The 13,754-nt window shown below is 43.6% G+C and overlaps 1 protein-coding gene across 4 annotated transcripts in view; it reads left to right on the top strand.

Moving 5' to 3' along the window:
• The first annotated feature begins 1,460 nt into the window (after positions 1–1,460).
• Positions 1,461–13,754, top strand: part of GK (glycerol kinase) — a 50,339-nt gene continuing 38,045 nt past the window's right edge. For 2 of the 4 annotated variants that reach the window (XM_081809015.1, XM_081809016.1), the window contains exons 1-2: positions 1,461–1,703; positions 12,291–12,364. In XM_081809015.1, the coding sequence (XP_081665141.1) occupies positions 1,626–1,703; positions 12,291–12,364 (152 nt within the window). In that variant the 5' untranslated portion in view covers positions 1,461–1,625. The remainder of the gene's footprint in view (positions 1,704–12,290; positions 12,365–13,754) is intronic. The other 2 variants (XM_081809017.1, XM_081809018.1) reach the window with 2 other exon arrangements.

Genomic DNA, 13,754 nt, shown 5'->3' with positions numbered 1-13,754 from the left:
ATTTGAAGCTCCATTTTTCTTTCCAATTCATGAACTCTTGAACTAGGCCAGGAGCAGCAATCGTTTTAGAAACAGTTGGTCATAAAGTTTAAACAGAGGAACTAGCGTTCAGATCCTACGCGGCCAGTCAAGTGAATTAATACATACCAGAGACAGGTTTGTTTGATGGCACCAATCAAATAATAAGATAGTAATCAGAAGTAGCTCCACTGGTCAGCACCAAAGTAGCAGTTTTTTTCACTTCTTTATCAAAGAATGTAATCACCCCTTCCTTCTTGCTCATAAAAACCCCTTGCTTTCCCTACATGACCAAGACCCTTTTCTGATTTCTCCAGAGTCTGTGCACCTGAATTGCAATTCTGAGACCCCAAATAAAGGCCTTTGTTCTTTTTAATTTTTTCCTCCTTTACTCAGTTGATAAAATGATATGCAATACAATAAGACATGCAGAATGCATAGCATGGAAAGAAATTGTTTTGGAAATACTTTTCAATAATGTAAATATGCATAAAATATATTTATGTATAAATATATGTATTAAATATAAAATAAATGTATGCGTGCGCGCACAGACACCCACACCCACACCTGGAGTTGTCAACTGTTTCTCGCAGTGGGTCTTGATTCAAAGTTTGAAAAGCCCCTGAAACATAGGACTCAAAAGGATCCTGGCAAGGTAAATTCAAGGTCAAATGAGAGAGCCCCTTTCCTCGTAGAGCAGTTAATGGAGGGAGAGGAAATTGCGTGGAAGGGAGGGGACACCCGAGTGAGGTCAAGCGAGGAGGAAGGGTGCATCAGGACAGGGAGGTGCCGGATGCCTAATTGTCAACTGAGGAACCCGGGAAGGTTGATTCTGCACTCTTCCCTTAAATGCTAAACCGAAAGAACTTCCGCGTTCCTCGTCCCTGAAAAGCATACACAGATGGGGATTCGCCGTGCTCCCGGAGGTCACACTACATTGGACCAGTTCCCGCACAGGGAATTATTATCCAGGGCAAGGAGAGGGGAGGTGGGCGGGGCGTGGGAAGCGCGGGAAGGCCTGACCAGGTCAGTCTTAAGAGCGATTCACGTCGTGCTCTGCACAGCCCACCAGAGGAAACAGTTCTGGACTCTGGGACCCATTCGCGGGAGGGAGCCCCAGGGCGCGGGTTGGGAGTTGTGCCCTTTCCACGGACAAGCGGCGTTCCCAGCCAAAGGACAGCACCCGCCTCCGCCCCTGGCCCTGCAGCTGGATGGCTCGGCCGCCGGGTCGCAGGAGTCCACGTGACCTGCTGCGCGGGCCACCGCCTCCGCCGCGCCCAGGCCCCGCCCCCGTGACGTCACACCGCCCTCTGTCGGAACGTTCCGCCTCTTTCCGCGTTCGCTAATTGGCTGGCCCGGCAGGCAGCCACCGCCCCCCCCGCCACGCCCCCGGAGTCGTGGGGGACGCGTTTGGGGGCGGGGCCTGGGTCGGAGGGGCGGGGTGAGAAGGTTCCGCGCGGGTAAAGGGGCTGCCTGGAGCGTGGTCCGAGCGTTCTGCCCTCGCACGCCGTCTCGCCTTCCCGGCTCGCCGCCTGCCCCTCCCCCTCCCGCCGCCGTCACCCGGGAAACGGGCCGCGATAGCCCGCTGACCCGAAGCTGGTTTCATGGCAGCCGCGAAGAAAGCAGTTTTGGGGCCATTGGTGGGGGCAGTGGACCAGGGCACCAGCTCAACGCGCTTTTTGGTGAGCCCAGGGTGACATTTGAGGAGGCGCTGAGCCGAGGCGGGAGCCCAGGGACTTCGGGGCTGGCTGTCGAGTCCCCATCCTGCGCCTTCTCCGACCCCGGGCCCCCGGCCGCTAGGCAAAGGGTGGAGGCCAAGGCCCCCAGAGCGGGACCTGCCACGCTGGAGCTGTCCTGCGTGGGCCTGGGGGACCTCGGCCTCTCGGGACCCCCGCGGCCGAGTTGAGCAGCCCCGGCCTTGGTGGTGGAGCCGGGTCACCTACTAATAGGGGACTCCACCCCCAAAGGGAGCTGGGACTCGCCTAGCATCCGTGCAGAGCGGCCCGCCTGCAGCCAGGGACAGGTGGCCACATTGACCGCTACTGCGGGCTTCCCCAGGAGCATTTGGCCTGCGGGGCGCAGGACGTCCTTGGATGGAGCGAAAGCTGTGTCACGGCTTTGGTAGCCTAACACAGCGTCCTTTGGAGCAGTAGAACGAATATGAATATAGTATTGGCGTGATGATGCGTTGTCATCCTCTCCCACAGAAATTGCAGAAGGTGGAATGCCGGCGTGGGGGGGTGGGGGGGGCACTGAACACATTAGGAAAAAGTCACACTACACTGCTTTTACCAGCATCTTTACTTAATTTCGGAGACTCGAAAATTTCAGTTCTGGATACTTTGCGGGTTACAAACAGATGGTTTTCTCCGTGCTTCACAGCATAAAGTGACGGGAAAATTCTGTTTCTCTTTTTATTTACCATGGATGACAGCAGTTTTATCACAACGGAGTGCTATTTAAGGGACTCTGCTTATTAGTATGTTTTGTGCAATTAGGAAACTTGCTCTTAAACTGATATACACCGAGTTTAGTAAGATTTAATTTAAAAGTAATTTAAATAAGTGGTTAAGAGCTCAAGCTTTCAGTGGACATTTGACTCATTTGACAGGTTGATGTAATTACTGAATGATTATTTAGCTCTGTCTTCACTTCAAATCATTTTTTCGTGCACTATTTTGTATGTGTATACATATATGTACATATATGTATACATTATATATAAAGTTTATACGTTTTTTCCAAGTCCTGTTGAGCTGGCCACTTGACTAAAACCTGCATTTGTGCCTTCATTTTGATACTTGTCTCTTGTCTAAAGTGAAAAGCTTTCAGTCCAATTTTAGTTTGAATCTTCTTTAATGACTTACCCTGGTTTGAGCTGCCAAGATGTAGTTCTACTGTCTCTTACATTGCTTATCTTTTGATCACCCAGGGCAGGTTTCACTTTGTCTTATTTTCATATAAATGTTTGTAAAGTAATCCTGAATCATAAGATTGTCTAACTGGATTTGATTAATATATAAAATACACAGTCATCATTACCATCTCCCCAAATTAAGAAAGACCATTAAGACATGTGTGTTAACTGTGGGTTAATTTTTGAAATCCTATTAAAGAATTGCCCACACAAATGCCCGCAGGGGCCAGCCAGGTAGAAGTTGGAGAGCAGACTCAGGCCAAGGGGACAGCCTACAGTTGCCAAGCAGGAACACCAGCCCGGTGTTGCCAGATCTTCCAATTCCTTAAGAAAAGCTGATAGTCTAGAGTTTTCAGTGAAATCCTTCTATTCTTAAATGTTGGCAACTAGTTCATAAAGCACGGTGGGGGCCAAACTCAACATGGCGATTGTTCTCAAGTTTATACGGCTTTTGCCCTCTGTGAATATGGGTAAAATATTTCATAACTTTGTAGGCTTCCTTTTTAGGAGCCAGCCTTACTGTGCTTGTCTTCCTTTTGACTCTTCACTCTTGCTGTCCATGTAGCCCGCAATCTTCTTTATCTACTGCAGGTTGTTCCTCAGATTCTTCTGCCCAAGAGGCATCTTTCTGCATTGGTAGGGGAAGAATTCATCAACTTCATGTTACCACACTCATTTGTTCAGTGTGTGACATGAACAACACAAGCCGCCTGAAGTTGGGTTCTCTTTACTGGGCTCTGTATGGCATGATCTCATTGAGTAAGCTAAGGTGGCAAATTCAGAAGATTCCCATCCTGCTTATAGAATGATGCATAAAAGTTGATCAATTAAGTTTTCTGTTTCTTGAGAAACAACTATGAAAGCATACCTCACAGGTACATAAAAGACTTAGAGATCATGTGTGAAGTCGAACAGAACTTAGGAACAGTTTAGCGAGGTGTTTTTCTTCTTTGGTTATAAGGAAAGCGGTTGCTAAACCACTCCCTGCAAAATGCAGGTAATAGATTTGCTGAATAAGTGCTTCAATCCCAAGGTGATTCCCAAGAATTGTTCCAGTCATTTTGTTCCGTGTTATAATTATGACTCAAAACTCATTGCTTATCTTCTCAGGAAAGAATACGGGGATATGAACTGTCATAAGGAACCTTATAAAGTTAAAGGTGTTTGAATAATTTCCTGACCATTCATTAAATTTGCATACCTCATTCGACTTTTACAAGACCCATAACCTCTGCAAGCTTTCTTCTTCCTTTTTCTGTACTAACAATGTTAGCTTTCTCCCATGATGGACACAGGATTTCTTTATTCGTGCTCTTTCATCTGAGTGAATTGCCTCCTCCCCTGTTCCCCAGATCTGCTGCTTGAAATTCCAAATAATGCCTCAGCTGCCATCTCCTAGCAGGTCTTCCTCAAACCCTTGGAATTTCCACCCCTTCCTATACTACTTTTCTTACACCTCTAGTCCTAGCTCTTATCACTGCTCTGTATTATAATTACATACCTGTACTTTGGAGCAGGGACCTCTTTTGAAGTCTAGGTCTCTATTCCTTAAAACATCTTAGTCAACACCGCAAATGAATGCATGTTTTGTCTGCAGGGAGCACTTGATACATATTTATCGAATAGATGTTTATTTCTCTTTAATAGGTTAACTGAATTTTGATTCCAGGTTGTTGTGTTTTTTTTAACCTTGCCAAAAAATCTTAAAACTTCCTGACTTGGGTATGTTTGATTATTTAAATTCTTCTATTTTAGTAGTAGACCTGCCATTTTAAAACATGTTCACTTCTAGTTGTCAAAGAGTACCCCCTGCGACCCTATGCATAGGCTTTGTGCCAAAGGAAAAATTTCATACTTGTCTGATAGGAAAGTGAACTGGGGTTGGCACATGATTACTCAGATTACAGAATAGGAACTACTTGGAAAAAGAATCAGTGTAACAGGTTTTAAGGAGGGGCCATTTCTGTAGAAGGCGGAAGTTTCAGTTGAAACAGTCAACTTCCTTCTTTAATTTGGTAACTTTGTTTTCCCCCCATTAAGCTGGATGTTACAAAAAGCAATGGCTTGGAATGTGTTGTGACTTGAAATGTGTTGGATGCAGCAGTTGAGGATTTTTTCCAGCATTATCTCATTTAATCCTCCTAACAACCGTGATGTAGGTAGTAGTATTAAGCTCCTTCCCCCAGGTGATTGGACTGTGCTGAAGATGGTGCCCAAGGTCACAGAGTAACCAGTGGAACTAGGATTCAAGGCCAGGTCTGTGACATTTCAGAAGCCTGTCCTCCTAATTCCTGCCCTAGGCTTCCTGGCTGGGGAAGGCCACTTACCCACCTTTCAGGTGTCTGTTCTGATTACGATCACAGATGAATCTTCACCAAGGCAAACATATGCAAACGTTGGTTTCGCAATACGTTAAAAAAAAATTGCCTTTGAATAAGTCTTGCTGGTTTTGATCATCTTGTGACTCAGATTCAATGGGTCCTGGGCAGGGCTCAGGTGTAGTTACCATGGATAATGGTTGCACAACCATTTTGTTCCAATAGCCAGCATCTCCAAAGCATGGCTCGAACTGTAGCTCTGTGCTTGCTTTGGCCGGAACCATTGTCTTGGCCCCACTTGTTCCATCATACTTCGAGATCTCATAAGGCTTAGGGACGGATTTCTGCCTTCCTTCTTTTATTCGACACATATTCATTAAGCACCCATGAGGGGCCGGGAACTAATGAACAGTAAATTTGGTAAAAACTAATCTGGCTCCTAGGTAGAATGAGGCCACTGTTGTGATCACTGCAGTTGTATTTCTTTTGTGTTTTCTTTTTTCCACTAGGTTGGCTTATTTTCTAGCCCATCACCTTACACAAATGGCAAGAACACTATCTCATCATAGGCTGCCACCCCCCTATACTACTAGTTCTCTTGTCTCCCATAAACATTGCATGTTAAGAGCTTTCAGTTTTGAGCTCCTTAGAAGGCAGGACAGTATTTGTTTTTTCCTCCCCAAAGCCTAACACAGCACCTCGCATGTAGTGGGTGCTCATTACATGATGACAGCCGAGCCCTTCAGATGTGTTGACTAGAACTCTAGGATTGGAAGACTTAGGAAGGGTAAAATTTGTGGAGTCTTGGAAAAAGTCTAATTTGGGAACTATAGCTGTGTTAGATATAGTATATGCTATTTAATATGGTTTCATTTTTTAAGAAAAATATAATGTCATTTGCCATGTTTTCCTTCCTTTTGTAGCTTGTTGGAAGATGCCAGTATGCCTTTTGTGGTCAAGTTGGCAATATAATATATTTGTAGCTAGTATTTTTATTTTAGGTCATTCAAATTTATGTAGTATCATAGAGTTCTAGAGAGGGAGTTTACATTCCTGAAAAATGTTTTATCACATAGTGAAGCTGAGTGGTGTAAAAGCGTAGGCTAGTGGGGAAATCACGTGAGGAGGGAAATGAATGTGCATGTTTATGATGGGCTGGCTGAATTAGTCATAGGATGAGTGAGCAAGGATAAGTGAATTCATTTTGGAACCCCAAGGGACAGTTTCTTAGTAAGGACAGCATGTCGTCCCTTTACTGGTCTCCTTCTAAGACAAGGAAGGCCTGCAATGTTTCAGAAAGTCCTTAAATATTTTTTTATACAGATAATTTTCCTTGTGTCTTTGCTTTTTAAGCCATCCCTCTCCCTAAAGCTGGAATTGAGTCATGAATTAGGCTTAGCGGTGACTATAGAGCTGGTGACTATTCTACCACTTGAAGGTAATAGTAGTAGTAGCCCTAATAATAATAATAATAATAATAAATAATAATAATAATAATAAGCATTAGTAGTAGCAGCAGCAGTAGTGATGACATTTTTGGGGTGTATGCTATGTGCCTGCACTGCTAAATTCCTTTCCTGCATTCACTTCTTTCTTCAGTTTTTTTTATTGTTAAGATTTTATTTCTTGAGAGAGAGCATGCACGCGCATGCAGACGCATGCGTGCATAAAGGAGGAGGGGGAGGAGCAGGGGGGAGGGAGAGGGAGGCAGAAAGAATCTCAAGCAGACTCCCTGCGAAACAGGGAGCCCGTTGCAATGGGCTCCATCCCAGGACCCTCAGATCATGACTTGAGCTGAAAACAAGAGTCCAACGTTTAACTGAGCCACCCAGGTATCCCTTCAGTATCGTTCAGGACTTAGATGGTCACGATTCCCTTTTTTTTTTTTTTTTTTTTTGCCCTCTCTTCAGTTTGTAATTGCCCTCCCCATAAAACAACCTAGAACTGATCAGTGATTTGCGCTTAGAGATGAGCATAGCACGGGTGGCTTTGAACCCTCACTCCCACCAGTCAGTTGTGCTGCCGGCTGGTGGTGGTAGTAACAGCAGTAATGGGGGCGCCTGGGTGGCTCAGTCCTTAAGCGTCTGCCTTCGGCTCGGGTCATGGTCCCAGGGTCCTGGGATCGAGCCCCGCATCGGGCTCCCTGCTCGGCGGGGAGTCTGCTTCTCCCTCTCCCACTGCCTGCCACGCCCCCCCTGCTTGTGCTTACTCTCTCTGTGTCAAAAAAATAAATAAAATCTTGAAAAACAAACAAACAACCACAGCAGTAACAGTAATGAAAATAGTCATGGCAGCACCAGCAGTGGCCTCGTCATTTGGATGCATACTATGTGCCTGCCCTGTGTGAAATAGTTTCCATAAATTCTTCCATTTAATCCTTTGACAGCTGGAAAAGTCGAGGTTCAGAAAAGTTAAAGTCAAACCGCTGATGCGAGCAGGACTGGAGCTTGACCCCGCACCCCCAGCTCTGTGTGCTTCCCAGGCCGGTGCTCTTTGCCTCCGTGTTACACCAAGCGTGAAGTTCTCATCCGCCTCTCTGCCCAACACAAAATTCTGCGAACAGATCTTTCTCTCTCTCTCTCTCTTTTTTAAATTAAAATATAACCAACATATAACATAGCATAAGTTTAAGGTATACAAGGTGTTGTTTTGATCCATATGTATTGTAATACAATGACCACAGTCGCGTTAATGCCTCTGTCGTGTCACAGAGTTATCATTTCTTTTTTGTGGTGGAAACAATTAAGATCTAGTCTCTTGGCAACTTTGAAGTTTATAATACGATGTTGTTGGCTCTAATCACTACGCTCTGTGTTAGATCTCCAGGACTTACCTATCTACTAGTTCCAGGTTTGCAACCTGAACAGATCTCCTCCTTTAAGCTTATGACCTACAACATAAGCAACTGCCCACTGGGCATCTCTACATCTATGCCTGAATAACACCCCAAACAACACATTATCTAAAATGAACTCTGCGATCTCCTTAACCCCTTTGTGTGCCACAACGACTATTCCCACCCTGTCCTGTGTCTTGTAAACACTGCCTCTGCTAACCTGTCCCGTCATCCATGAATGTCCCTCCTTTTCCTTTACTCCTCCCCCTCCAAGCCCTTGATGCATCTAATTGCTTATATCCTAAATTAAATCTCTCTCAGCAATGCACTTCAGTTTCTTTGGATCCCCACTGCTGCTCCCCCTCTGACCGCAGCCCTCAGCTTTCTCACCTGGATCCCCCCACACACGTGGTAGCTGCTCTCCCCGCCCCAGCCTGGGCTCCCATCCCTTCCCAGGCCCACACGCACTCCCTTCCAGTCCATCTTAAGTCTTAGCCTAGAACTTTCCTCTTTTGATAGCCCCTCCCTCTGACTCCCACGAGTCTGGGTGAGGTGTCCTTTCTCCTTTGATGTCCTAAAACTCCGTATTTGCTGCCACTTAATGGACGATGAAAAGATCATAATTCGTATTAGCATGATTTTGTACTGGAAAAGCACGGAACTGGCATTTAGAAAACTTAGAGTTTAGTCCTATTTGTGAGTATTATCCAATCTTCTGGAGTTCACTTTGGAATGTATGAGAGCATTACATTAGGGCCATGGGTTTCAGTTTGTGTAATCATTTGTTTTTTGCCTTAGGACTCCATTGTTAAGCTCTTTTCTGAAAGGGCCTAAATCTGGAAGCTAAAGTCGATAAAGTGTGAACTCTGAGGTATGGCGTGGCCCAGAGGCTCAGCTGGAGCTCCCTGTCCTTCCTTCCCAGCTTCTGAAGGGTCCTGGAGATGCAAGGAGCACATTTTGAAAATGCTGACCCACAGGATCTCAAAGATCTCTTCCAAGAAGCATAGACTCCTCGTGCCTTCAAATATGCCTTTTAATTAACTTTCTTAAAGAGAGCCTTCGACTCTGTGCTGTTGTGCATCTGAAGTTTTAACTGACTTTTAAATTTGGTGAATTTCAAATCTGAAAAGGGAGAAAAAAGTGAGGAACCTCTGTGTAATTTTGAGGTCTTCCTCCTTTGCCACCTAATGAGTTTTAAACAATGAGCATGCTAGAACTTTTATAAAACTATATAGCCACCGCCATTTTTAGTTGACAGTGGCTTTTGAAATCTGCTGGAAAACATCAGACTAGCATTCTCGCTACTGGGCACTGTGCTCTCATATAGAGTTCGTAACCCTCCAGGCAGAAAGTATTGTGGAAGCATCATTAGCCTTCTTTGTACATTTGTCCATCTGCAGACAAATGGACAGCCATTAAAACTCTTCCCAGGAACCTAGATGTACGAGAAAAACAGTACTGCAGAACTTCACTGTCCTGTACAATAGCCACTAGCCACATGTGTCTATTGACCACTTTTGATGTGGTTAGTCCAAATTGAGATGGACCATAAGCATAAAACATATACCAGATTTCAAAGACTTACTTCGAAAAAAGGTAGCAGGTCTCATTAATAGTTTTTGCTGTTGATCACATGTCAGAATGATAATTTTTTTAGATATATTGGCCTAAATAAAAGTTAATAAAATTAATTTCACCTGCCCCTTTTTACTGTTTTTTTTTTTTTTATGTAAAACTTAGGGGCGCCTGGGTGGCTCAGTTGTTAAGCGTCTGCCTTCGGCTCAGGTCATGATCCCAGGGTCCTGGGATCAAGCCCCGCATTGGGCTCCCTGCTCGGCAGGAAGCCTGCTTCTCCCTCTCCTGCTCCCTCTGCTTGTGTTCCCTCTCTCGCTGTGTCTCTCTCTGTCAAATAAATAAATAAAATCTTTTAAAAAAAAAAGAAAAGAAAAAACTTAAAATTACATAAGTGGTTTGCATTGTGTTGGACAGTGCTGCAGTAAGAAAGTTGATGATTCTAAAAATACCTAGAAAGTGTCCCATAAACTTGAAAGTGTTGCACAGGGTCAGCTCCTAAGCCTCTAAAGGTGGTGTCTATATTCTGCACAGTTTCAGAACTCTGAAAAGGTAAGGAGGTCCAGGCTCCATCCTGTTACATCCAAATGCTGTGTGATCACCAGCATCATGGTCTGATAAGCCAAACGGAATTTACCAAACTTCTTCCCTTTTCTCTGCCTATTCCAAAGGCCTACAAATCCATTATTAATATAAGGGTCCTGAAGTTAGCCTAGTAAAAACTACCAGATGATGGAACAGGGATCCTACTCCATTCAGAGCCCCATAGGTCTGCTACTGAGGTGTTTATGAATCCAGCCGACCAGAAGGGACACCTTATCTCTTAACTCAGAGTCCTTTGGGGATTTGTGAGTAGACCCTGGAAGCAGAAGTAGTATGGATAAAAGTAATACAACTGTGGTTTCCTATTAGAGATTTTCTGTCACATAACCATTTCTCATTTGATTTGATAATTTTTCTCCCAATAAGTATCTGGTAGACCATATTTTTTTCAGACATTCAACATATTTATTGTTGGCATATTTATTTATGCCAGGCACTATTCTAGGCCCTAGCGATAATTAAAAATAGGACAAATGGCGTGAACATCCTAGAGATACACCCCAATGCTAAGTTGTAAATTGCGGGGGGGGGGGGGCGCCTAGGTGGCTCAGTCCTTAAGTGTCTGCCTTCAGCTCAGGTCATGGTCCCAGGATCCTGGGATCGAGCCCCGCATCAGGCTCTCTGCTCAGCTGGAAGCCTGCTTCTCCCTCTCCCTCTCCCCCTGCTTGTGTTCCCTCTCTAGCTGTGTCTCTCTCTGTCAAATAAATAAAATCTTTAAAAGAAATAAATAAATAAATTAGGGGGATATTATTTGGGGTTCTGTCAAGTGCCTTTTATTTATGACATGTCAAGTTAACCTTTGACTTGTAAGATATTTTATCTCCTCCAAGGACTTGAGACTTTACCTTCTTCCTTTCATTATATTTATCACTTCCTCCGGAAAGGGAGATAGTGTGCTGGGGAGGGAGGGCGGCAGCTGCTCATGGTGTGTTTTCTCTTCGTACTTTCCCTTTCACAGACCGCATTGAGCAGGTAATTTTCTCCCACAGGAAACCTAGCCATGGACACACTTTCTTACCTAATTGGATGTAACTTTACCACTGTAATTACAGTGATTTCGGAAGTTGAGTTTAATTAAAATATGAATCCTGACTCTGAAAGCCTAAGGACTTTCGTACTCAAGTGTAGGTACACACAGGTGAAAAAGAATGTCTATGAGAAAAAGTGGCTAAGTTTTTTTTTAAGATTTTATTTATTCATGAGAAACAGAGAGAGAGAGGCAGAGGCAGAGGGAGAAGCAGGCTCCCCGCTGAGCAGGGAGCCCCATGCGGGGCTTCATTCCAGGACCCTGGGATCATGACCTGAGCCGAAGGCAGATGCTTAACCGACTGAGCCACCCAGGCGCCCTGTTTTTTTTTTTTTTTTTAAGTATTGTTTTAGTAGTATTAAAATTGTGGAGGATTGTACAGCACTTCTTTGGTAGCTGTCATCCATTGGTTTAAATGTTTTATACCAAAGGTCAACAATCCATGACACTATATGTCACAGGGAGCACACTCAGCCGGATGGATGGCAGGAAACACTTTCCCCTTGTTGATAGGGCTCTGCTTACCTTTAAAAGAGCTAGATGCATTGCTGCACTTCCCTCTGAAGGAATTTATGCAGGGCCCTTCTCTGCCTGGGCATCTATGACTCTTTGTGTCTCTATATCCAAGATGGAAGCAGAATGGAACCTTACACCATTATCATCAGCATTTTGCTGCCTCTCTCTCATTCTTGGTTTTCCTTTCTCTCTTGAGATCCGTGCTATTAATTGCTTGGTGTATTCAATTTTCTACACCTGGAGCCAGTCGTTTGTTGTTGTTTTTTTTTTCAAAGAATAAGGAATTGTCCCTTTAGCTTCATGTTCAATAGATTTCTCTTTATCGTGATTCTATGAGAAGAGAAGGTAGAACATCCTGTGTGGCATTTCATCTGATCGGACTTTTTCTGTCAGTGACTGAGAACTGAAGTTGCTGAATAGCTTTGAACACCTTTGCTCTCTACGTGCATTTTCACCCTAACGTTGCAATATGTTTTTCAGGTTTTCAATTCAAAAACAGCCGAACTACTTAGTCATCATCAAGTGGAAATAAAACAAGAGTTTCCAAGAGAAGGGTACGTTTCCTGATTTAATATGTAAAAGATACCTCATGTTTATTAATCCATCTCCCCTTACCAGCCCTCTGGCCTTGTAACTCAAACTTCACCAAACCCCTCCTGAGAAGACTTGAGAGATAGGTTTTTAGTCAAGGAAAGAGGCAATACTTTGGTGGCTCAGCAAAAACACGTGGGTGATTGATGGCTTGGGAATTCGGTGACAGGAAAGGAAGGGATAAGAAAGTAGTAAGGCAAAGGAGTATTAAATATCGGAAATTCCACATTGACTTTGAAGGCATTTAGTTCTGTGTCCATCCTTGGTGAACACCGCTTTGCTGATTGGAGTATAAGCATTCACATCTCTTACCATCTAATGCTAAAGTCATCCTTCTTGGGAATAATGTGCATATGTAGTAGTTGTAATTAAATAGGATGTTAAGTATATTATTTAAAATTTAATGACGTTTATGATACACCCACTTTGAAAAACTGTGGCAGTTTCTTAGGAAATCAGCCATGTATCTGCAGGTTCTGCTCTTAGGAATTTATCCAAGAGAAATGAAAGAAGAAAGCATATGGCTATAGAAAGACACACATGAATGTTTATAGCAGCTTTATTCATAATAGCCCAAACTGGAAACAACCCAAATGTCTGTCATCGTAGAATGAATAACCATGAAATACCATGAGGCAGATTTTAAAACATGAACTGATGCATGCAACAATATGGTTGATTCGTATTAATACCATGAAATATGAAAAAAGCTGAACACAAAGGAGTACATACTACATGGCTGTGTCTGCGATATAAGAAGAGACGAAAGTAATCTAAGATGATAGAAAACCAAAAATTGGTTGTCTGTGGAGTATGTGATTGATTTGGAAAGAGGCATGAAAGAGCTTTCAGGAGTGACCGGAATAATACTACATCTTGAGTTGGGTGTTGGTTAGATGGATACATACATTTGTTAAAATTCAACAAATTGTATACTTTTGATCTGTTTATTTTACTTTAAAATTTAATTCAATTTAAGAAAGAAAAAAAAAAAAAACTTGATGCCCTACCAAGTTTTGGTATTTTCTTTCCATGAAAAATGTTCTCCTGCATTTTAGAGAATTACTTTAATAATAAAAGCTATTGATGTGGTACTAGCATTAGAATGACTGTCCACAGACCTAATCCCAGTGCAGTTTGGAGAGAAAGCACCTGGGTCTTGAAGGGACAGAAGTTAGAAATACGTGGAAGGAGGTTAGGTTTTTAGAAAAAGAATTTAGAGACAACTCAAAGCTCAGGAAAGCCAGTCAGGCTCAAGGAAGGCCGAGAAGAAAGGCATTTGGAATTCCCTTGTACTTGCAGATTGTAGGGTAGGACTTTTAAAATTTGGGTCCTTTCTACTTGTGGTTTTCC

This window comes from Leptonychotes weddellii, chromosome X (assembly GCF_054177405.1).
Source record: "Leptonychotes weddellii isolate Sample4059 chromosome X, ASM5417740v2, whole genome shotgun sequence".
Lineage (NCBI taxonomy): Eukaryota > Metazoa > Chordata > Mammalia > Carnivora > Phocidae > Leptonychotes > Leptonychotes weddellii.
Note: the sequence above shows the minus strand (reverse complement) of the source record. Positions and strands in the feature narration are given on the sequence as shown.